Consider the following 25,314-nt stretch of genomic DNA (forward strand, 5'->3'; position numbering starts at 1 on the left):
TGGTTTCACTTTCAACTCTTAATGTTGGTGAAGTACCCTCTTAAATGTTGTAGGCAAATTCTTGGTGATTGATGGCTTCTTCTTTTTTGTTTCAGCTATTAACTTTGTATTTATTTATTTTATTTTATTTTTTGTGTTGAAAAAATAAAGTTCTCTGAAATTGATCTACTTGGATATTTGAGGTTCAATAGATGGATGGTAGCTTCCTTTTAGTTAGTTCCAATTCATGTCTTATTCTTTCTCATGCGTGTTGTTGTATGTGTGTTCTTTTTATAGTTGTGTTGTTGTATGCATTGTTTTTTTGTCCACATTTTTTTTGTGTTTATTTAACATAATTGTTGTACCAAAGTTTCGAGCACAAAAGCACATCATACTACAAACAGTTTTTCGATGTTAGTTTTAGTGATATGTTGAATTATGTGAAAGTAATTAGAATTATATTTTTGTGATGGATAGTTCAAACTTTGTATGTGTTGTGATATTATTTTTAGGTACGGATCATTGGTTAACCTCCCTTCTCTCTCTGATAGCAAGAGATCATGTTCGCATTTTTTATTCCTTATATTTTTGACTTTTCTCTATCCTCACTTAATAACCAGCATACTATCAATCACTTTTCTCTAGCCTTAGTGTTTTTTTTTTTATTAAAAAATTGCTGAAATTTTGGGAAATTTTGGTTGATTTTCATATGGGTTACAATATTGTTAATGAATTTTTCCATATGGATTTTTCATGTGAGCATTTAAGAGACCTCTGTAGATAATCCGATTTCTAAGCATTTTAAATCGATCTTCCCCTGATTACTGGTTAATTATACCCATCATGGCATGGGTGAGTTTTGTAAATTGGTACTACCATTTACCCACAAACAGGGCATATATCTTTCCTTGGTATGATGTCTTCCTTTATATCTTTAGTCATGTTATGTTTCACTAGAATTGTGTTAAGCATGGATTTTTGAATGGTGAAGTCTGAGCTTCTCTTTCATGTCTTTTATTCTTTTTCCCTGGCCAATATTAAAGAACCCAAAGTTCCTTTGTTATTCCTTGGTGTATGTTTTGGGCAATGATTAGACATTCTTCTGATTATTTCCATGCATTTGTTATTCTTGATTTAATTGGTCACTTTGAATATTTTAGTTGAGAATGTTATGGTGTTTGAGTGGGTTCTTTGATGATTTTTTAAACTTCCTTTACATCTTCATTCAGGGGAGAAGTTTTCAAAGATTGTGGGGAGTCCATACTATATGGCCCAGAAGGTTTTGAAGCGAAATTATGTTATGTGGGGTTCCTCCATTTTGAGCAGGTATTGCTTTTCTTCATGTAAAGGTTACTGATATAAACATGATTATGGACCTATGGTGTCAATAGTCTTATGAATTGTATTGTTGAGTTGTTTTGCTCTCATTGTATGTTGTAGAAATGAATTGTATTGTTGCTTTGGCAATTCTTTTTTTTTTGGGGGGGGTGATTGAGAATAAAGAAATATCATTTTTAAAACACTTCCAACAATACAATTCATTTCTACAATAAGGGAGGAAGGTTTTTGAAAATGTATAAAATGTATGTGAGATACATTTAGATTCAAAGGCTGAGATCAATTTTGATAAACATCAATGGTTCGGATGATGATTTATTCCCGCCCAAACCCTATGTGCTCTCTCCCTCTCCCACCTACCCACGTCTCCTCCCCCATTCCCTCTTTATATCTCTCTCTCTCTCCCTTTCTATTCTTATTTCCTACCCTCCCCCCTTCTCTCTCAGTGTTCGCTGTTTGCAAGATAGGGTTCCGATTGAGAACTGGGTCACCGAGTTGGCTCCTCTGTTCCACGACCAACTTCACCACCACCACAGATTCTTTCTCTATTCGACGCCGTCGTCTTCTCTTTCTCTCTCTGCTTCGAACCCCCTCCGGTACCTCTCTCAGTGAGCCAATTGTTGTTTGTTGGTGGAATTAAGGTCTATAATGGTTTAAATTAATGTTTTTGTTTATCATCATCAAAGCATCATCTGAACCTCCATTGAAAACAGTAGGTGGTGCTTTGGTTCAGATAATTTTCTTTTGGGCATCGCAATTTCTTCCTCTCTCTCTCTCTGTGCTGTGTCTGTTCTTTGTGGTTGTGTCTGCTCTTTGTGGTTGGTACTTCAATTCATTGTGTATATACATATTTTTGGTTGTGTTATTATATTGGTTCTGCACTTAGGCAATCTTTGGTAAAAAATATGTCTTTGGTAGAAAGTTTCGCAAATTCATTTTGTTTGTAACAAAGTGACGTTGATCTAACTTTATTTTCAGAAATTATGTTGACAAAGCAACACACACAGAGCGATTTGTTTAATTGGACTCCTGAAATTAATTTGTTGTGGTAGAAGTCTTCAGAACCTCGAAGGAAGAATACACTTGAATTGGAAAAAAAATTCAACTACCAATAACACATTAGTCACTCCAAAAGATTATGACTATGCCCATGAAACAGAAAACAGCATATCAAATAAACCTTAAAAAAATTAAACAGCTTCAGTAATTTGAGATCGAAAATGTTGTAAAATGTTCTAAGAATGTAGAGTTTACCATATCAACAAGTCCAGCGCTCCTTTCACTTTTAAGTGTTTTTCTGTCTTCAATCCATCCTGCTGGCTGTCGTAAATGTTCATCTCTAATTCTTCAAGGTCCAGGCTGCTCCACATTAGGAGTGTTCACAGTTTAACCTTTGTCCCTGCATGGACGTGAAGGAAAGTGGAAATTTAGCACGTGGTTAATCCACTGCTTTGTACACAGATTTATTGGCCTAATCAATAATCAGGTATCTAAGAGTGTGAATTTAACTCGGTATAATTCTTAATTCCAGTGCAGAGACCCAACTGCATAAGCCAAAAACTGAGCTTCCAGAAGTTCAGGGAAGTGAAATCAACATAATACAAGGCAAACATAAGTTCTGTTAATTATCTTTACATAAAGTATATCTGCACTTACTTTGAAGTTCAGGTACATTGGTTCTGCTCTTATCAGCTAATTGTAACATGAATTGTCTGTCGTGTAGTTTTATTTGACAAAGTTCATGTTTGGTGGTTATTTGGTTCTGTTTACTGAAAAACTCCAACTTTTTGTTGCTTTCTGGAGGTTCAAATAATGTGATGAAATATTTTTGTTGTTCTGTTATAGTATCTGCGCTAACCATAATTATGTTTTTAGAAAGGCCCTTCCCCCCCTTTCTTTATATGCATTTAACTTTGAGAGAAGTTGGGTTTGAAGTTAAACATATCCCAAAGAAGAACATATGCTAGGCTTACCATTCGTCTTAATTATGTAGTAATAATGTTGACATGATTTTCATTGGCACTGTTGTGTGCATGTTTCTTATAGATTTGCATTTAAGACCATTAGGTGAGTATCATCTCATGATGTGTTGATATTTAAGATGGTAGACAGACAATAATATTGAAAAATGCACTGAATTAGACTAAAACTGAACTAACTTCTGCATGGAAAAAAATTTCTATCTTTATAAAAAATCAAAGGTCACTTCTCCTTACATTTATATTGCTCAAATACCGTGACGTGTGTTGAGATGAATTGCCACATGAAGAAGTTTGTTGGCCTACGATCTCTCCAGTAATTCCTACCCTATATTTCTGTTTGTGTTGTGACTGTGTGTAGTTGTTTCTTCCAGATATTCTGTTGTCACCATGTTTTCATTACTAGCGGCTTGACCAGCGTTGGCATCCTTTCAAAATTGAATCCAAATATCATTTTCAGAAAACTATCTCATTTGAATTTGAAAATTGAACTGCCCATTTGTGGTTTGATAGTGCTCTGCATTGATATGCTGGCATATACCATAATTCTGTGGTGGTGGTAGATGATGGGAACTGCTTTTTCGTGGATGGGGCTTTTGCTTCTGCGTATGCTGACAGATCTAAAAGAAGTTGGCATCATTTAAAAATTTCATCTTATCATTTCTAGAAGACCACTCATTTATATTTGAAAATTGACTTCCCCACCGATCTCTGGTTTGTTGCCTTGCATTCAATTTAGAGTGAATTTGTTTTTTAACATCAAAATAACTGTCAAAAATAAAAATTTGACCTAATTCTGTTGTATGTGTATTTTTTATTTTTATTTATTTATTTATTTTTGTTCTAATTTTGTTTCCACATTGTGTCATTTAGTTTTCACTACTCATGAATTGCAATGTGCGACATGGAAATTGCTCTCATTGTTGTTATTATTATTGTTTTATTTCGTTTCAGGTGTTGTCTTTCAATCGCAATCTGAATTTTGCAAAGTTTCAATCGAGAATTTTTGGTACTGTTGTTCCTGGTAAGCCATCTTCCTTACAGTTGAGTAATCCACTGTTTCCTCTTTGTGCAGTTGATATTGATGTTATTTAGACTCTTCCCATTGTTATTTTGATGTCCTAAAATGCTTAACAAAGCCAAGATAGTTAGGTTTGTGTGAATGCATTTAACAGAGGGACAACGTTAAAACTTCTTAATATATTGAAAGTCAAGTTACTTATGTGTTTATGGGATATTTATGTGTTTCTTTGAATTGAATTAAGTGAATTGAATAGTATAGCATATTGCTCCGTGCACCAGTTCATTTTTACACTGCCATCCATAGCCCCATGAATAGAGCTTCAAGCGTTGAAAGGCTGGGTCTCTACCAACTGTTATTATACCCAGTGTGTTAGTGTTCCCCTTCAATTACTATGCATTTGTCTACACCATTAACATTTTTTGTATATAGTTTTTATTTATTTATTTTTATTATTATTATTTTTTTATGGTTAATTGATGGAATGCTTTCAATATATTTCAGGGAGGAATTTAAGGATGAGGAGATGGTTGATGTGAAGTCATTACACATCTGAAACTTTATCTGAAGTTGAGTTTGTTGGTTAGTGCTTTGCTTTGCATTTAACAATCGTTAGGATACTCATATCCAGCAATTGTTTCTCCATTCTCAAATTTTCACAAAATCTTAAAAAAGGGTAAATTATAAATATGCCCATGATGTTTGTAAAATATTCTCACTCTCTCTATGGGAGCTTGCATTTTAAGATTAGTATCCAGAGTTTGGTAATGAGATGCGGTGTTGCCTTTGAGTCAAACTTGGTTCTAAATCATGACATAATGCAATTATACAATTGGATTTGTTGATTGGGATTTTATATTATTTATTTATTTTTATTTTTTGTCAGTCAAACTTGGTTCTTATGTAGTTATAATTTGATTAGCAGCAGTAGCACTAACTGGTGTACATTTAAGTTTTAATTTCTTTAAATTGCAGAGCATTGGCTGGTGTGCATTATTTGATATTTTAATTTTTTTTATATTTGATTTGTTTGGAATTGTAGAGTACAGTCTGTTAAATATATTTTTATAACTACATTTTAATCTTAATATTATTTACACCGTGTCTTTAGGCATGGGCATACGCTAATATATATATATATCAAGCATGCCCCTTTACTTGCTAAAAACTGAAGAGAGATAAAAAGAAAAGCCATTAGGAGGATATTTTTGCTGACGTTCCTTGATTTAAGGCCTCGAATAGGTTATTTTAGTAATTTTTTGATTTTTTGACTAAAATATAAAATAAAAAAATTAATATATTTGGAATGATTTTTTAACTTTTTACGAAAGATGCGTAAAAAGTAGACAAAAAAGAGAATCTTTAACCTTTTTGTACATATTATAGGCTTTCTGATTTTTTTAGTAACTTTTGGACTTTTAGACTAAAACAACTACTTGCCAAACGAAGCCTAAGCTTTGAATAATATTAGGCCTCTTTTGTTTTCTTCAGAAGTAGAATAAAGGGAATTGATAGTGAGAAGATTCATAGTGAAGAGATTGATAGTGAAGGGATTAAGTAAAATTGTATTTGTTTTGATGATGGTTGTTAGTGTAGGGATTGTTAAATTATTTTTATATAAAATAAATATAAAATAATAAAACAAATAAAAAAAATACAAAAACATTAATGTTTTAAAAAAAATGCCCAACATGTAAAATTTTTTTATATAAAATAAATTAATTTCAGAAAAAAATAAAACAAATAAAATAATAATTTTTACTTAATAAAAAATATAAAAAATTAAATATTAATGTTCAAAAAAAATGCCCGACATGTAAAAAATAAAATAAAAAATAAATAAGAACACAATTTTTTTAATCCGCTGGACTATTTTTCTAATATCAAGTCCTGGAGGTCCATCATAATCCGGAGCTCACTATCAATCCCCTTCCTGTCTCTCAAAACAAACACAATATTAGTGAGTCTCACCTCACTACCAATCTCAATATCTCATCTAACTCTCCAAACAAACGGGGCCTTAGAGACACTAGCTTTTCTCGTTTGGAAACCTTTAGTTTTAGCCAAAAAATTAAAAATTACTATAAATTATCACATCAATTTTTCTACTTTTCTATACATTTTTTCATAAAAAGCTATGTTACCCAATGAGAAAAGTATTTTTTTACTGTCTTTATGTAATAGGTGTGTGTTTACTACACCTATTATAAGCAGAAAGTGAAAAATGTGAAAGAAAAAGTTCCGCAATCAATGAAATAAAATTGAACATTTCACACCTGAAATGAAACCTAATACTTACCTACCCATTTTAAATGGACCTTACCTTCCTAATCTTCCTTGTTCTTGGACGATTATTATTATATATTTCTCCTTCAACCACCATATATGAATAGGGTTACAAATGAATTAAACTGTTCATAAACAAGTTCGACTCGGCTCGATTTGTTTAGTAAACGAGCTGAGCTCGAACTCGAATATTAAACTCATTTAGTAAACGAGTCGAGCTCGAACTCGCATAAACTTAGCTCGTTTATCTTTATTTAAATTATATAATAAATATATATAAATAATATTTTTTATTTAAATAATATAAATAATATTAAAAAAAATTTATCAAGTCGAGCCGAGCCGAGCAGAGCCGAGTCGAGTCCAATTCCTTATCGAGCTGAGCTTAAGCTCAATATATGAACTCGGCAAGTAAACAAGCTGAGCTTGAACTCAGCAAAACTCCGCTCGGCTAGATTCATTTCGTTTGCAGCCTTATATATGAAGATTAGAAACTTTTATGTAATTTACCTCAAAACAACATTACCAAGCTTATTTAACTTCAAATGTGAAATTTTAAGCAGATGTAATTTTGAAAAGTTAGTGCATTTGGTAAAACTTTTTAGATTTTTAGTTTTAAATATTTTTTAAACTACAAATAAATTTTACCAAAGAAGCTTTCTAAGATTAATGTTGTAGCATTTCAATTGACACCATATATATATATATAGATATATAGAAAAAATAAAAAATAAAAAAACAAACAAACAAAACACCAAAAAGACAACCAATTTCAAAAGTGCCCTCCACACTTTATGTTAAATAAAAGGGGTTGCCATTGGAGACAAGATCTAGAATCCACCAATGAATTGTCACAATCCAAAAACAACAACAATACTATCAAGCTGTAATGCAATTAAAATTTGAACTGAGATAGGGGCTAATTTGTTAATTTTGTATTACATAGGTCAAAGCACAAATAGGACTAGTGACATATTTTGAGTTTGCAAATATTTGAATAATGATTTGGGTACTTCAAATAAAATCCCGAAAAATGCTTGGGAGCACTAATTAGTGCTCCCACTAATTAGGTGGCAGTGGGTCCCGTCATTAATGATGTGATGTTTTGGTCTTGGAGTTGTGTTTTTTTTTTTTTTTTTAACTTTTTTAATGCATTAGTGCTATTAGTGGTGATGTTTTTAGTGGGATGAATCATTGTTGTAAAATCCCACCTTTATTAAGTTTGAATGGTTTTACACTAGTCAAAAACTCTCACAATTACAATTTCTCACCAAATAAAGTACAATTTCTAACTTCTATTTTGAAATTTTGAATATCAAAACTTTCACAAATTTTAATCAAGAAATAGTATTGTGTGCGCCCAAATATTTTGCAATATATTAAGCGTGTTTGCTTGTCTAATTCAATCTAACACATCAGTCAATTTCTACTTCAATTCAAGCTTGAAAATACTTTAGAATTATCCCGAACGAATTATATCCCGAACGAATTATATGCGAGTGAAGACAAAACTGACATATTAAAAGGTCAAAATTACAACATAAAATATTTTAAGTTATATGAGATGTGTGAATTTTGTAATAACTAAATGAGGGATTTAAATTTTCAACCAAGCATGACGAGACTTCGAAATTACAATCACACCAAACTATAGCATTGCCTTTATAACATGTGGTATGATTTTTCATAATTACTACAGCCCTGTTTGGTACAGCTTTTTTTTAGTTTATTTCAGCTTTCAACTTAATTTAAGCTATTTTAATGTGTTTGGTTTAGCTTAACAATGCAGCTTATAATTTTTTGTAAGTCAGAAATCAACTTATTCTTTAAGTAGGGCAAGAGAAGCTTAATTTATAAGTCAGAAATCAGCTTATGTTCATAGTTATAAGCTATAAGTTGTTAAGACCTAAGCTATAAGTATTTTCCCACAGTTCTACCAAACAGGACCTACATGACATTTGAGTGAAATTTGCGTATTAATTACTCTTCCCAACACAACTTAACCTATTCAACCCCCTTTCAAAAAAGCATGGGACTCACGGATTGCTACATGAGATCAATTTTATGATAGCTTTTCATTTGTTTTCTCTTCTCTTTTTGTCTTTAGTTTTTTTTTTCTCTCTCTCTTCCCTCCTTTCTCTGCTACCAAACATAGCATAGAATGAAAGATTAGTATATAAGAAGTGTTTGCCAAAATGCCCATATTCCAAAATGCGACCCAAAAGTTAAAACCCAATCCGCTCCTAAACCTGATCTTTGGAGATTTGCAACACTATAATGCCAAAAATCAAAATTGAAAAAAACATATTTATGTTCCATCACTTTTTGAACTTTGTTAGAACTTTTTGGGACATCAACTAAGTAAATATTAACCCAAAGTCAAGGCGGTTAAGGGTATTATAAAAAACAAAAAACAAAAATGCAAATCAATTCTACAATTGAAAATTTCGGATTCAAAAAATCATTGATCCAAACCAACCAAATGTACACAAACCACTGGTTCAAAATGGCGAAAGTTTTTAAACAATTTGATACTTTTGAAGATGGATAGCTCCTGCGGCTGGTTAAAAAAATTTCACTACCAAGAACAATTTGATTGATAATTTTCCCCTAAAATTGACCCAACCCAATTTGCGCACGTCTCTACACACCATCATCGTCAACATCATCATCATCATCATTATGTGTTATCGATAAAATCAAATCATCATTGTCATTGTCATTATGTGTTATCGATAAAATCAAATCATGACTAGTATATGTCAATAAATAAATAATGACAAATATATGTTAACCAATGAATTATGAAATATTGAAAAGACAATAATAATTAGTGTGTTTGATTTTAATTTTTTAAATTCTGTTTTTTGAAAATTAATTTTTTTATTTTTAATAAATATTTTTAAAATTTAAAGTAATTTTTTACTTTTTATGATTGAAAATTTTCCCCTAAAATTGATCCAACCCAATCTGCGCACGTCTCCACAACATCATCACCATCATCATCATATGTTATCGATAAAATCAAATCATGACTAGGACATGTCAATGAATAAATAATGACAAATATATGTCAACCAATGAATAATGAAATCTTGAAAAGACAACAACAATGTGTTTAGTTACAATTTTTTAAATTTAATTTTTTAAAAATTGAATTTTTTATTTTTTATGATTTTTGTTTTTAATGAATATTTTTAAAATTTTAAACAATTTTTTACTTTTTAGATGTATCTTATTTGAATGTATGTAAATAATAAAATATTTGTAAAATATTTTAAAAAATTAATAAATACATATAAACACAAAAAATATACTAAATTTTTTTTTATTTATATTTTTAGTATTTAGTGAATTTTTTAAAAAAAAATTTCACAAATATTATACTTTTTAAGTGTATTTATATTATGTGTGTCTAAAATTTTTTAAAATTACTTAAAATATTAAAAAAATTCAGTGAAAACAAAAATAAAAATACAAAAAATGAAAAAGTAAAATTTTCTTAAAAGTTAATTCTGAAAACCGAAAAGAGTGAATGATTTTGGAAAGATTAAGCACAATCAAGAAAGAAAAATAATTAAGAAAGCAATCAGAGAATATGGATGAATGGATATTGACAAATCAAAGAAATTAGGCCACATTTGTGTTAGAAAACAATTTAAATGAAAATATCTTAACATCCTTTCTAAAGTGTAATCCATCTTACAAATGGAGAGAAATTGATAAATCAACCAAACAAAGAACAAAATTCATACAATCCTATCAAATGGGAGAAGAAAAATTCAATCAACGAAAGTCGAACCTAAGAATTCACAAACAAGAGCTCTAATACCATATTATAATTTCAATTGTTTGAAAAACTTAAGTAATTAAGAAATTGTCTAACAATACATATCAAATACTATCTTAACATTCAAAATACAATAATATATGATTTAACCATCATGGAAAGCACACAGCACTTGTATATTAACAAGTTAACATGCGATGAAATTTTAAGTCATGTTTGATTCAAAAGACTAATAGTGAAGTATTAATAATCCTATTAAATTAGTGTAGGATTCACTATCCAATTGGATTAATATCCATTGGATTAATAATCCCACCCCTACCCCATTACTAATAATCCTACAAATTTGTTGGATTAATTATCCATTGGATTAATAATCCTAAACCAAAATGTTAAAACAAACATGAGATAATTGGACCCACGGATTAATAATCCTAATCCCATGCTCTAATCCACCCAATCAAACATGCCCTTAGCGTAGAGAATGTTGGATGTTGGAAGAAAAGTGAATAAACGTGCATCATCAAAATAGCATTCAGTCCATTAGGGAGTGGAGTGAGATAGATGGAGACATTATGTTTTAATATATAAATACCCAAAAAAAAAAAAAAAAAAAAAAAAATTTATACAAAATGATGTAAACTATATTAGAACTTATTATTTTAAAACAAAATACTCATTTAAATAGCATTTAATTATAGAAATTTCAATTGTATATAAAAGTTTTGTACAACTGAGTTCATTATCAAGTGGATAGATTGTAGTAGTGATGAGCATATGCCAGTTTGGTGCAATTTTTTTTAAGTTGAAAGTTGATGATTAGAAAGTAAAAATTAAAAATACCCCTGTCCTATCTTCTACATAATCAGCTTTTTTCAAATATTTCTCTCCAACAACCTTATAAGACCATCTCCAACGGTGAACCAAAACTGATATCAGATTTAAATTTTGATGAAAAATGTACTTTTCCATGCTCCAACCGTTGCATCAAATGAATATCAAAATGAGAAATCAGCAAAAAAAGTATCAAACTGAGAACAAGTTCTGGATTTTACCAAATCACTGTTACTGACCGTTGAAAGAGATACATCGGTTGCCCGGCCGGTTGCCCGGCCGGTTGACCAACCGGTCAACCGGTTCCCTTTGAAATAGCTAGGTTCAAACCAGTCAAAAAAGGTTCAAACAGGTAAAAAAAAAAAAAAAAAAAAAAAAAAAATTGCCCAAACCGGTCGACCGGTTGGTCAACCGGCCGGTCGACCACCCGGTCGACCACCTACCCAAATCTGCTTTGATGCTCACCGTTGGAGCGCCTCGTATCAAATTGAAAAAATCGTCATTTTTTTCGACAGATTTGATGAAAAAAGAAGTGTAGCGTTGGAGATGCTCTAAGCAGTTAAACTAAAAAAAATGACACAAACCCTCCAAATAAAATAAAAAAATTATAAAGAACTCCTACAAACTATACCAAGCAATCCAATTATCAAGTGGATAGATTGTAATAGTGATGAACATGTCTTGCCTCACTTCATATATCAGCATGTGAATGCTATTTAAAATTTAAAAGGATGGGGGGGGGGGGGGGGGGGGGCATATGGTGGTAGAGGTAGTGTTTATCCAATCATCTGTCATGTTACCAGGCTGGCTTTCCGGCTCTCTGATTGGTGACAGCTCTCTACCATGAGAAGTAGATATATATCTTCACATGACTTGTGGGACACTTGTCTCACAACCCAATCCCTTTTCACCAAAAACACATTTGGATGAGTCTCTACTTAGGCAAATAAATTTATCCTATATCTCTATTTTTCTCTCCAAACTCTCCTCAATGATGTGGTAAACAATTTTAAAATGAGAGAAAAGAGTTTGCAAAGAGTTGATTAGTTGGTATTGTTTGCCACATCATTGGGGGAGTGTAGGGGGAGGAATTGGGGGATGTAACATTTCTCTTTTATCTTATTCATACGGGACAAAATGCATGAACAAAATACACTATTTGAGTCAAATGGAACTTATTTAAAATAGGGAATCTAGCTAGCTTACGTAATTAAATAGTGTGTTTTATTCATACACCTAAATAAAATTGGAATTCAAAATAAGTGTATTACTAGAAAATACATATCATAAAAGTAAGACAAGTGATCCTCTAAGCTCCACCAGACACGGATTAGTGGAAGCCCTTTCAATCCCCTCATCTTGCTTTTTTGTTTCTTTTGTCAATCAGAAATATATATTTTACAAATATTACCTGATCCTCTCCATTACATTAGTATAATACATCATTTAATGTAAAAAAATCCTTCTTAATTTAAAATAAAAATAAATTCATATGACTATTCTTCTGCTGTTTTGAGGTGATAGAAATTATAAAACAAACCAAACTTCAAGGTCAACTCGTCAACTGTCTAGGTGGACAAGTCAAGTTCAACATCTTTTAAAACTCGTTAAGTGTTTAAACTAAATTTAAACAATTTACTACTTGATTGGATAAGCTTATATGCACTATAAAAAAATATGCTAATCAAACTCGGTTTGATTCATTTAAAATTGGCACGAAAGATAAACAAGTTAGGGCTGGAAGCATTTTGAAGACCGTTAAGTTTTCAAGCTTAACTTGAACAATCATTACTTGATTCGACTCGACTCATTAACATCCCTAGTCCCGGAGGGCTAGGCTTCGGCTGCTGAAAAAGTGCCCCTGGTTAAGCCTGTCATGTTGAGTTGAAAAACTACATTTAATGCCTACTGTCAAACCCTAAAAACATACCTACTGAAGTTCCCACTTTAATAGGGCACAACAACTCAAAAATTTATGGTTCCAGCCATTCCCTCAAAAAAATTTACGGTCCATTACAACCTCAACAAAGAAGACACTTTGAACATTTAAAATCTTTGACAAGTTGTCTTACATAGGCAACATTTTCCATTTTTAGTGTCATAGAACAGGTCAATGTCACAGCATCAAAGTAATGTTTCAGTTTCAAACCTATCCTTGGCTGGTGTGTCCAAATTATAGGAAGATAACAAAAGCCATGTTAATATACAAATAAATGTGCGGCCCACATCAAAAAATTGTAAATACCAACAGTTCATGAAAGGACATTAAAAAATTCTCATACGATGAAAGACGAATTTGTTAAACAACGTCCTATGACTCAATCAAATATGGTTTTTGAGCAGTGATCTTATGGTCTAACATGTCGATTACTGTAGAACATGAAAAGCAAAGGATGAAGAACAAAACAAAACTAACAAAGGGATCAGAAAGAAGAATCCAAAACACACAAGAAACAAAAGCAACAGAAAAAAGACAGAAAATAATGTGCGCCAAAAAACTTGCCTGAAACCATTGCCAATAGCCCTCTTCTTGGTCTTGATATGTCTGCGAATGTCCTGCCGGTGGCATTCCCTTTCATAAGGCTGTTTCACCCCTCACAATGTGACAAATCTGGTCTTAGTAATGATTTCAAGGAATGATTGAAGCAGTTGTGAGGAAGTGCCTGTGATGAGAACACTTCCCATGGCAGCTTAGACTTGTCCTGAACCATGTCTAAAGCAACAGCCCAAATCTTTCCAGGATACTGCAATTGAACAGATGCTTCATATAGATTCCTGTTTGAAAAATGGAGCACAGAAAGAAACAATTAGGTCACTATAATTCTAATATTTCAAATGCAAGTGAAGCCTGTATTTTTCAACTCTCACTTTACATCACTAATGGAATAGGTATGGAGAGACACAAGGCATCAGCATGCTTTAGTAAAGCATAACCTTAAACCTACAAGATTAGAGTCTCCCAAGTAACATCCAACCTTGCTCATTATCCATTCTGATTGTGTATGCCAAACCTGTAGTTTTACAATTTGCTCCAAGTACATTGATATAAACTAAATAATAAGGTGGTCTCAAGGATCTATCTATTGATATTTCAATGTAACAACAAACTAATTCTGAAGCAGTGTTACCAAAAAGCGCTAATACCCTAGAGAATTATATATTGGAAAGCGCATTCTAAAACATGGTACACTTCCGTTCCACAATGGTAAATTTAGTGATCAAAAGCTATCTCAATTTTTTTTCAATATATTTCCTAAAGGTTACTTGGAAGTAAATATATATATATATAACAAACTAAAATCTAAAGTGAGCGAGACAAATGAGGTATGAAGAACCATGATGAAGAGAGGGCTCCAAGTGAACCATGGTGCTGCCGAGCGAGTGAGCTTGGCTCTGCTGTGTGAACCATGTAAGGCCCTTCACAATTTGAATCATTTTTGCCTTAGAGCTCTTATGTCTAGGGTGGCGGTCACACTAGTGAGCTCCGTACTTGGTGTGTATGCCCCCACTTAGGCTACGTATACAACCCCAACTAGGTGTGGTGCCTCAGAGGTTAGCCACGTGGGGGTGTCATGGTGATGGCATGGTGCCCATAGGGCTCGCCACATGCCAAGCATGGTACAAGTACCCACAATATACAACTCAAAAACTTGAACTCTGCTACATCACCATCAATCCAAGTATGCAAAACTACCATCCAAGAAGCATCGACACTTCTAAGAAGGTGCGCGTCCGTGTCATGTCACCGACACTCAGCAGACACTTCCTGACATTTGTCAGACACACGTCCAAATGTATCATATTATTTTCTTAAAAGTTTTTTTAGACCTAAACATGCTTCGAACACTTAGGGGGACATATGTGTCCATCACTTAGGCATACATGAAAGATAGTACAACTATGAATAAAATAACTTACAGGACACAACCATTAAAGGAAAAATGATATAAATTTATACCTATTAATCTCTACACCTTTAAATTTTATGAATTAGTGTTATATTATATTTTTTTATTTTATTTTTCAATGAAATATTAATATATATGACGTTTAATAAATATGTAAAAGCTCATAACTTGTGCATCCCCACGTGACGTTTCTTCCATTTTTTGAAAATTTACATGTTAGTGTGTCCATGCTTCTTAGACTACCATCCAGTTGAGTGAATATAGAACGAGTATGAGGACATGAGAGGATAAGGAACACATACCTTGACGCTATGGCATTCTCCAACTCAGGAACCAGCCATTTAGAGGTCCTATTGTGAGCTGTATGACAAACAGCTCCGGATGAGATTTATGTCTTATCGATTGAACAGATTACATTTTCAGTTTACAATTGCTACCTGGTGAGACTGAACACTCTAATTCTCTTCATCCTCTTAACAGCAGTTCACCATTCCCCAACAGCACCACAATGTTAACCCATTAACATCTTTATCCTGCATATTTTTACCCATTAAACTAAGATAAAAACAATGCATATTATAACTTCAATTTTAGAACAATATGGTTAATAGAATAGTTCATCAATTTAGTGTATTTACAAGTAGTGTGCATTAACTAAAGGATTAATTCTGATAAGAACAAACAATCGAGGAATCGCTATCAGAGAACAAACAATAAATGCAGGCCCACCTTTAAACTTTTAGAAATTCATTATCTTAGATTTATAAAAATAAAAAAACATAGAAAGAATTAGGATCCTCAATATGGTATGTGAACTGGTGCAGATCCACCATTAAGAGTTGTTGGGAATCGACAAGGCATCAGATGAAGCATAAATTGATGAATAGGATCATAGGGGAAGACCCAGTGGTAGGGCCTTCTCACGTCTCCAACTCATAGCCAGGTTCCAATCCCAGCCACACCACCTTCCCCTTAAAAATCATACTGATGTTCTTATTATTTAAAAAAAAAAATACGAATAAGAATTTGTTAATTTATTTAAATTTTTATTCATGATAATTTAATTTTATTTAGGAATTTCAGATATATTAGGAATTTGTTTCTATTTCCTTATCAAACTGCCTATATACATAAATGATCGAATTGAGAAGGCATCAGATGAAGTATAAATTGAAGGTTAGGAGTATCTTTAGGAATTTTAATTTATTCAAAATTTTATTTATAAGTTTAATTTTAAGGAATCTAATGTTTATCACATAAGCTAGCACTTCCATCTTGACAAATGACTTCAATATAAAAACGTTGAATGTTTTTACACAAGAATTAGAAAATGTTAATGAATCATAACAAGAAGAAGCTGCATAAGAAAAAGGAAAGAGAAAAAAATAGGGAAACGTGATTTTAAAAAAAACTACACCAAATTTTGTCCCAATTTGATGAGGTCTGGGAGGGGTAAATTGGGTACAAACCTAACATTTTGCGTAATTTGCACAAAGTGGGCGTAATTTGCACAAAGTGGTTGCCCCCAGGCTCGAACCCACAACTTCAAGGTTAGTGGGCCAAGTTTTAACCACTGAACCAGTGGCCCCTTGCAAAAGAAGTTAGAAAAGGTAAACTTTATATAGAGTAAAACTTGACACTCACTTGAGACTGGATGACTCTTCATAAACATCTGCCTCCAAACTCGTTACAGAAGTAGCACAAGTTTCCAAATTTTAAGGTTCCATAATTTTGATTATGTGAGTAATCCCTCATGCAGATTGCTTCCCTTGGACATGACCTGCAATGTTGTACCTTTAGTAATCCAGGCAGTCAGTTCTGGATGGTGTTCAAAAGGTCTAAGAGATTGCAGACTTCCATCTGCCATTTGCAAACCATAAACAAATGGGAGTCTAAGGGAAAGGAAACTCTCTGGTGGTAAAATCACTGGACATCCAAAGCTGAACTCCAACTTTTGTTCACGGTCCAAAACAGATGGCGGTAGGCATGATGTCTGCAAGCAATGAAAAGAAAATGATTTTCAAAGAATACAAACCAAGAACAGTGAGCTAAAAACAATAGCACAAAATTTGTGCCGATATGTAAACATTGCATTGCCAAAACAGCAACAATGGGCAAGTGAAAGTAATGAATTCCTTGATAAAAAGAGAATATCCTATCTTCACGGCTGGTCCACTAGAAACTTGCTATAGGCAATAGTGAATTCCTTCAACTTGTGAAATAAGAGACTATAGTTGATTTTACATTTGTCGTAGAAAGAACCATTAGGTTTTCCTTTTCTTGTTTAATTTGGCCCTTGACAAAAAGGAATGTCAAAACAGAATTCATATAGACCACCCTAATAGTGGGACAAGGCTTAGGTGAGTTCAGTTAACTTCGTTAATTTATTGGGCAAAGGCAAATGCATTAGTTGTACATGGGAATTCAAGCAGACGAACTGAGACGCACCTCAAATTGTATGACTGGGCATGTGACTAAAATGACTGGAAAAGGAGGTGTGACCTACAAAGCAGAATGCACAAATAAGTACAAGATGAAACTGTTAATTGTTAAAAGAACAAACTGTCACATTAACAATAAAAGAAATCAACAAATCAGAATCTTCATACAACTGAAATTATGTCAACAGGCTACATTCAAATGAGTTCAAAGAGTTTTATGCAATGCAACAAAAAGGCCCATTTTAAGAATTCATACCAAAAAGATCCTCTGTAGCTGTGATATTGTTCCAGCAAATTTAGTCGTAGGGCGATCCTTCTTTTTCTTAGAGGTCCTGCAGTGCGGACAGTTCATGTATATCGGTAAATTTCTATTCAATAAGGAGAAAGCACCATCATTAAGACCAACAGCATAAAGGCTCTCTGCAAGATCTTTGACGGAATTCTGTTCATTTCCTGCCCCAGAGAACTGCGCCACCTCATCTAAGTAATGATTACTATTAGCTGCTATCTCTTTGGTCTTGTCCAGATTTCTCACCTTACGAACAGCACTAGTATTCATCCCATTTGAGTTTCGATGAGCTTTACCATGGCCACCATTCTTACTCAATTTTGAAGGATTTGCCATTTTGTTGTCTGAATTTTCCGCAGATGAGGGGATATGAGATTCTTCAGACAAGGAATATGAGGAACCAAGTTCCTTGAGATGCTCTGGTGTCAATATAAACCGGTGGCCATTGGGGCACTCATGCTCAAATCCGACATATACGATTACATTCTTCAAAGAATCGTTTAATTTGACCTTTTCACCAGTATTCATGTTCACTGGAACAACATTGCTACCTATCTGTAAAATTGGATTGCCATCTGCATACCCATTAACACCTATTCCATTTCCATTTACAGTGTCCTGAACAGCAGTGATGTCTTCAGATTTTTTAGATTGTTGATAATCAGCAGTATGATTGACCCGTTCTTCATCTCCGTCTCTTGCAGAGCTTTGCTTCATACCTTTTTCCGAACCTACTGAAGGTAGTTTCCTTGACTGCAAAGGAGGGAATCCGGAAACAGCTGCTGCTGATCCAGCAACAACCTCAGAAAATGGTTTTCTCATTGTAAAATTAGGAATGCCTCTACCAAAGTTGATCTTTTTCTCATCAGAAGGGTTGTTTTGCGAGGGAGGCTCCTTTTGAATTTCATTTCCACTCTGCGATTCTTTTATGTTCATTTGAGAAGCACCAGATTTCTTTATATCTCCTCCAGCAATAAACTCATTCAGTAGTTTTGTACTTACAGAACCTTGCTGCGGATCACTAGCTAATGAACAATTTTGGCGTTTAGGTTTCTCAAGAAAAATTGTCCACTTCAAAAGAAACTTCTGAGTGGCACAGAACCCACTCTGAAGTAATCCTTTAGAAGGCTCATAGTACCTTGCACCACCAACTCGAATCAAACTCCATGACAACGACTGAATTGGTCCTGCATTCTTTACCTGCGGCAATTGGAGTGCAGGAAGAAGGTTGTCGCAGTCTGCAAAACAATTGGAAGTAATATTAGCTGTTTCAAAATCAAAAGGATCGGATCGCAATCGCCGTGAACGGCCACAAGCACAAGCTTGAAGGAAAACAAATCCGCTTGAATGTGGCTTGACCCCATCGCTTGAAAGCAAACCATCAGTTTTAACATCATGCCTCTGGTGCATACATGGTTTTCCCGTCAAACTGACTGCATCACAGAGTTGCCTTCCAGAACTCCAAATGGATGTGCATTCATCCTCTAATTTTTTCATGAAATTTTGCACTGCAGGTCCCTTGACCATTGAGCAGAAAGCACACAAGGCCTTCTCCAACTGCTCTTCATGCTTTGAAGTAGGATAACAAGCGGGTAAGTCATTTAAATAAACCTCCTTAGCAGCAGGAAGGGCTCTTTGGCACCACAAAGTAGAAAATTTAGTGTTAAGTCCTTTACCATTCTCCAAACAAGAGACAGCAATTTCTAGAGGATCTGCAACTCTTGGAACAATTCCTTCAACTGCAGGTGCAACAGTGTTTTTTTGACATGGGTTTCTTTTGCTGTTTTCAGGTTCAATTATATACCCACGTTTTGCAGAAAGAATCCCATATAAAATAAGTTGACTAGAAGATAACCAAATGTCCATACTGGGAAGTTCAGGAGTGGTAATAGTCTTTCCAGATGCAGCTGATGCAGCAGCAGCGGCTGCAGCAACAGCCACCATACCAACACCAGCAGCTGAGCCACTGTTGGTGTTAGTGACCAATCCCCCTCTTCCTCTTAAAATATCAGCCTGCCTGTAAATGAACTCTTTAACAGATAGAATATCCTCTTTGGTTGCACTCTGACTATGGCTTTCAAGCAAAAGGGAATCTGAGGTTGCTTTTCCACTCAAGACACTTTCCACAAGGCCAGTGGCAAAATCAAGAGATTCACCTCTCTGATTTGAAGATCTATCGCACAATGCAACTGCTTTGGATGCGTCAAGCGAAAACAGAGGTGCTGAATTTGAGATAGCCCCACTTCTTGAACCAGCATGACTAGTTTCAGAACTTGTAAGTGTCCGACATTTCTTAATTGAAAAACGGATCTGTGCTTCAAGAGATGACTGCAATTTCTTCTTGAATCCACCTTCAGATTTACTCACAGGGCGTGCTAGCACAACAACTGGTCCTGATCCTTTCATAGGCAAGCTTGGCCTAGCTAAACTGCTCAAACTTGAAGACTGATTCAATGAGGACGTGTCAATTGACTCCTCAGTATTAGAACCAGAATTAACATCTGAGAAATCATCAAGAAAAACAAAAAGTATGACTGGAGTACACTGTCCTGGAAACAAAGAGGTGTATGAACCTAAACCCGACATAAATGATATTGCTGAAGCATTGCGACTCAAGATACCACTATTTCTACCCGGAGAATGATTGTTAGACATTGTTCCCAATACAGAGGTTCGTGATGATGAAGATGAATGATGAGATCTAGATGTGGACGAAGGTGTCGTTTGAGATCTTGCGAATGGAGCCATTGCATGTTTGGCAGCTTGTAAAATTCGAAATTTCTTCAAGATCTGGGTATCGAAGCGTGACCCCTCTTGAATAAATATGACTACGTGGCAAACCTGCATAGCTAAATGCAAATTTAGTCACTTAATTAAGTGTGAAAAGTATGTAGACTTTTCATCAAGAATGCATCTCCTATATGCTGTACTAAAATCCAAAAGAAAACACTTCAGTTTAGTAAGTTGCCGTAACTACATTCTTTATCAACGTACTTACCCATATAAAAACTAACTACTTTCAAAAAAGTCAAAATCTAAGCAACTAAAACAAGAAGTTGATGAACAGTCTTAGTTCTCACTTTCATATTTACTACCAGCAAGTCTAATGCTATGTTTGCATCTAAGATTAGTTGAGGTGAAGGTTCCAGAAAAAAAAACAAATTACTTGAGTAATTTTTTATGGGTAAACAAAACCAAACCTCCTTTATTTATCAAAAAAAAAAAAAAAAAAAACTCCAAAAAAATTGAATCTTTTGTGAAATGCACATTCATTTTCTTAGCTTAACCAAACAAAAACAAAGATTTTGGCTTCTCTCTCCTTTGTACATCATTCTAAGCTAGCTGAATCAGCTGGGGGACATACTTGGACACCCCTTAGAAAAGTGAATTGGTCCTTCGTCAATAAAATCTAACATTGTTTCCTTCTTTCTTTGCCTAATAAAATTGATCCCAAGGAAGAGCATTGCTGGAATGACAAATGCCAATTCTCAAAGTTCAACATGTAACGATGGGTTTTGGAGACTAGTCACATACAACCAATGTGCACACTGAAGTTGTGAATTATTACCTTATGCAAATTGCCCATAAGCAAAGTTCAACTTTTACCTATTGAGAAACTTATTCCAAACATTAAAATATAACCAAGCATTTATACTTTGCCCAACCTCACATTCTTGAAAATAAAGTCCATATGTTTTCAAATGGTTTTGATATTACTCTATTGCTTATAACACCAAATTTAACGTGGTTAGGCTACAACTAAATGTGTGTGTATTGCATTCCCATACCTTGTTTGAATTAAGGACAAAATAGAAATTCAGTTCACATGACATCCAACACCAACAACATTGAAACAAATGAATTTAGAAATTAACTAAGAAAAAAAAGAAAAAAAAAAGCTTACAGAGAACATAAAAAGCATTCCTTGAAGATCCCCGAATTCGCGCTCTTCCAGTTCCGAATCAAAACCAGAAGAAGAAGAAGAAGAAAAATCTGAAAAGTCCTCCACCGCAGGACACCGAGTTGAAGAAAATTGCAGATAAAGAATCCCCTTTTCGTCCTCATGGAAGTAACTAATTCCTCGACAATCAAACCACTGCTTCACCTCCTCCCCAATACCCACTTTCTCAAAACACAGATTCTTGTCAAAATTACCCGAACCAAACACATTGGCGTCGAGAATTCGGTTGATTAGCTGAGTCACGTCACCGCGCCGCCTCCCGATGAAGCCCACCACAACGACGCCGTTCTGTGGCGGCGGAGAGGAGGAAGACGGCGGAATTGGGGGAGTGAGAGTGGCTGTGGAAGTGGGTTGCGGCGGCGTTGGATTTGGGGGGCGAGCTAGGACTCGCATAGGGGAGGAGGATGACGGGTTTGGTGAATCCATGAAATTGGAAGAGGTGGGTTTGACTCTCAAGTGGGTATTTATATGGGTTGGAATTGAATCAATTGTTCCATTCCATGGATGATCGATTAGAGGTTTTTAGAGAGAAAAAGTTGAGGACACAGCGGGGGGCTGGCTTCGGTTTTTTTTTTTCCCACAAAGGACCAAAACCCCCTTTGGCGATGTGTTACTACAGATTCACACAATTTCTCACTTTTCATTAATAATATGTCACCGTGCTATATGAATGGGATTAAATTCAAAAAAATTATTTATGATTATGTCAAATATATTTTTAAATTGTTAGCCTAAAATATACGTAATTTTAAAAAAAATATTGACATTGTATAATTAAATAATAAAAATAATAATTTATTATATTTGTTTAGAATTTACTGAATAAATAAAATAAAGTATAACTAAAATTTAAATTGTTGTGGGTCTTCCAATAGCATTTTTACATTGTCAACATGATAATTAATATTATAACTGATAAACAACACGTATATTATGTATTTATAAAATGTTATACTTACATATATTTTTTTTTACCTTCTAAAAGGTATAGACATTCTTCAGACTAATCTATCCTTAAATGTGGGATCATCATGATCAGTTTAGCGTGAAATAAGTAATTTTCTTTTTCGAAATATTTGATTGATTTTAGTTGTAATTGTATCACATTCCATCCTGTAAAAAAAGTTTTTGTAACAAATCTGAAATAAATATAATAAATTATAAAGTAGAAAATAAAAACACACAAATATCTGTATTGGTACCCATCTATTACTTGACTAAATAAGTTTTTAAAAAATGCAGAGATTGTCATAATTCACACAAAATTTTTTTCTCATTATGTGATCGAAACGGAGTGTCCAAAAACTCAATCACAAATTATGTAAATTGATAGTTAAAAATTCCAATCATGTTTTTGTTTAGAAAACATAATTAATTAAAAACTCAATTACAATTTTTTACAAGACAACATATAATTTAATCATCAAAAAAACATATAAATTGTCACAACCAAAACAAAGCTACGAAGTCAATTGATAATTAAAAAATACAATTATATTTCAAAAAATATAGTGATTTAAAAACTCAATCTCAAATTAAGTTAATTAATAGTTAAAAAGCACAACAAAAAAAAATTCAAAAAATACTATGCGTTAAAAAATCCAATCTAATCACCATCATCAATAGTGGGTACTTTATGTGAACCTAATTAATACAATCCAATCACAATCACAAAATACAATCTAATCATCATTAATAGTGATTATTTTATGTGAACCTAACAATACAATCTTTTTTTTTTTGTCAAAAAACATAAATTAAAAATACAATCACCGTGTGATTGTATTAAAAAAAACATGAATACAATCTTTTATTTTTTCAAAAAACACAGATTAGATGAAGTGTAGAAAAACACAATCATTAAAAAAAAAAGTAATGAAGTCTATTAATAATTAAAAAATACATTTTTTTTTTTTTCAAAAAGCATAGTGAGTTAAAAACCCAATCGGAAATTAAGCTAATTAATAGTTGAAAAGCACAACCATTTAAAAATAAAAATAAAAATACAGTGAGTTAAAAATCTAATTACAAAATATAATCTAATCATCATCATCAATAGTGCGTAATTTATGTGAGCCTAATTAATACAATCTTATTTTTTTTTCAAAAAACATATATTCAAAATACAATCACCGTATTGAAAAATAAATGAAGTCTAATCACAATCACAAAATACAATCCAATCATCATCAATCAAACAGAGTGTAAACATACAATCACCGTATTAAAAAATAATGAAGTCAATTATTAATTAAAAAATAAAATTATTTTTTTTAAAAAAAAAACATACAAATTAAGTTAATTGATAGTTAAAAAGTACAACTTTAAAAAAAAAAAATACAATGACTACTTTATGTGAATCTAATAAATATAATTTGATAGTTAAAAAGCACAATTTTTTTGTAAAAAAAAATACAGTGGCTATTTTATGTGAATCTAATAAATACAATATAATTTTTTTTTTCAAAAAACATAAACTAAAAATACAATCACCGTGTGATTGTATTCAAAAAACATGAATACAATCTTCTTCTTTTTTTAAAGACACATATTAAATGGAGTGTAAAAAAATAAAATCATCATTTGATCAAATTAAGTGTAAAAAAACACAATCACAAATTAAGCTAATTAAAAAAAAGTAATGAAATCAATTGATAATTAAAAAATACAATTATTTTTTTTTCTTCAAAAAGCATAGTTAGTTACAAAACCCAATCAGAAATTAATCTAATTAATAGTTAAAAAGCACAACCATTTTTTTTTTTTAAAATGCGGTGAGTTAAAAAATTTAATTACAAAATATAATCTAATCTTCATCATCAATAGTGCGTAATTTATGTGAGCCTAATGAATACAATATAATTTTTGTCGTCAAACAACATAGATTAAAAATACAATCACCTTATTAAAAAATAAATTAAGTCCAATCACAATCACGATCACAAATATAATCCAATCATCATCAGTCAAACAAAGTGTAAAAATACAATCACCGTATTGAAAAACAATGAAGTGAATTGGTAATTAAAAAATAAAATTATTTTTTAAAAAAAAACATACAAATTAAGTTAATTGATAGTTAAAAAAGTACAACATTTTTTTAAAAAAAAAAATACAGTGCTTACTTTATGTGAATCTAATAAATACAATCTAATTTTTTTCTTCAAAAAACATAGACTAAAAATACAATCACTGTGTGAATGTATTCAAAAAACACATATTAAATGGAGTGTAAAAAAACATAATCATTTAAAAAAATAAAATCACCATGTGATCAAAATAGAGTATAAAAAAACACAATCACATTTTTCCTCATAAAAAAAAAAGGCATTGAAGCCACTTGATAATTAAAAAATACAGTTTTTTTTTTTTTTTTTTTATCAAAAAGCATAGTGAGTTAAAAACTCAATCACAAATTAAGCACAACCATTTTAAAAAAAAAAATGCAGTGAGTTTAAAAACCCAATTACAAAAAGTAATCTAATCAT

The 25,314-nt window shown here is 32.6% G+C and overlaps 1 protein-coding gene and 1 long non-coding RNA gene across 5 annotated transcripts; one reads left to right on the forward strand and one right to left on the reverse strand.

Moving 5' to 3' along the window:
- The first annotated feature begins 348 nt into the window (after positions 1–348).
- On the forward strand, positions 349–4,999 carry LOC114306106 (uncharacterized). The gene is made up of 3 exons (XR_014346789.1): positions 349–1,305; positions 4,251–4,320; positions 4,822–4,999. It is a non-coding gene; the product is annotated as an uncharacterized LOC114306106 (long non-coding RNA).
- Positions 5,000–13,478: 8,479 nt separating this feature from the next.
- LOC114322361 (uncharacterized) lies at positions 13,479–22,475 on the reverse strand. 4 transcript variants are annotated; one of them, XM_028269648.2, is made up of 8 exons: positions 21,770–22,475; positions 17,833–20,706; positions 17,584–17,637; positions 17,011–17,128; positions 16,780–16,915; positions 15,573–15,668; positions 15,438–15,495; positions 13,479–14,002 (listed from the first exon to the last, which is right to left on the reverse strand). In XM_028269648.2, the coding sequence occupies exons 1-5, from the start codon at positions 22,250–22,252 to the stop codon at positions 16,887–16,889; spliced, it is 3,558 nt and encodes a 1,185-aa protein (XP_028125449.2). In that variant the 5' UTR covers positions 22,253–22,475; the 3' UTR covers positions 13,479–14,002; positions 15,438–15,495; positions 15,573–15,668; positions 16,780–16,886. The 4 variants fall into 4 exon arrangements, with proteins under 4 accessions (XP_028125449.2, XP_028125448.2, XP_082755329.1 ...); XM_028269647.2 differs by having other exon boundaries at positions 16,780–17,128; XM_082899203.1 differs by having other exon boundaries at positions 16,605–17,128.
- Between the last annotated feature and the right edge of the window lie 2,839 nt (positions 22,476–25,314).

The sequence above is a fragment of the Camellia sinensis genome, chromosome 12, assembly GCF_055761805.1.
Source record: "Camellia sinensis isolate YWXY chromosome 12, ASM5576180v1, whole genome shotgun sequence".
Taxonomy (NCBI): Eukaryota; Viridiplantae; Streptophyta; class Magnoliopsida; order Ericales; family Theaceae; genus Camellia; species Camellia sinensis.

What these genes read in the sequence shown, in the direction of transcription:
- LOC114322361 (XM_028269647.2), bottom strand. Translation starts at nt 22,252, where the DNA reads ATGGATTCACCAAACCCGTCATCCTCCTCCCCTATGCGAGTCCTAGCT. An exon ending in GAATGCTTTTTATGTTCTCT is followed by an intron (nt 20,707 to 21,769) that starts GTAAGCTTTTTT and finishes TTAGCTATGCAG; the next exon opens with GTTTGCCACGTAGTCATATT. An exon ending in AGCTACAGAGGATCTTTTTG is followed by an intron (nt 17,638 to 17,832) that starts GTATGAATTCTT and finishes TCTGCTTTGTAG; the next exon opens with GTCACACCTCCTTTTCCAGT.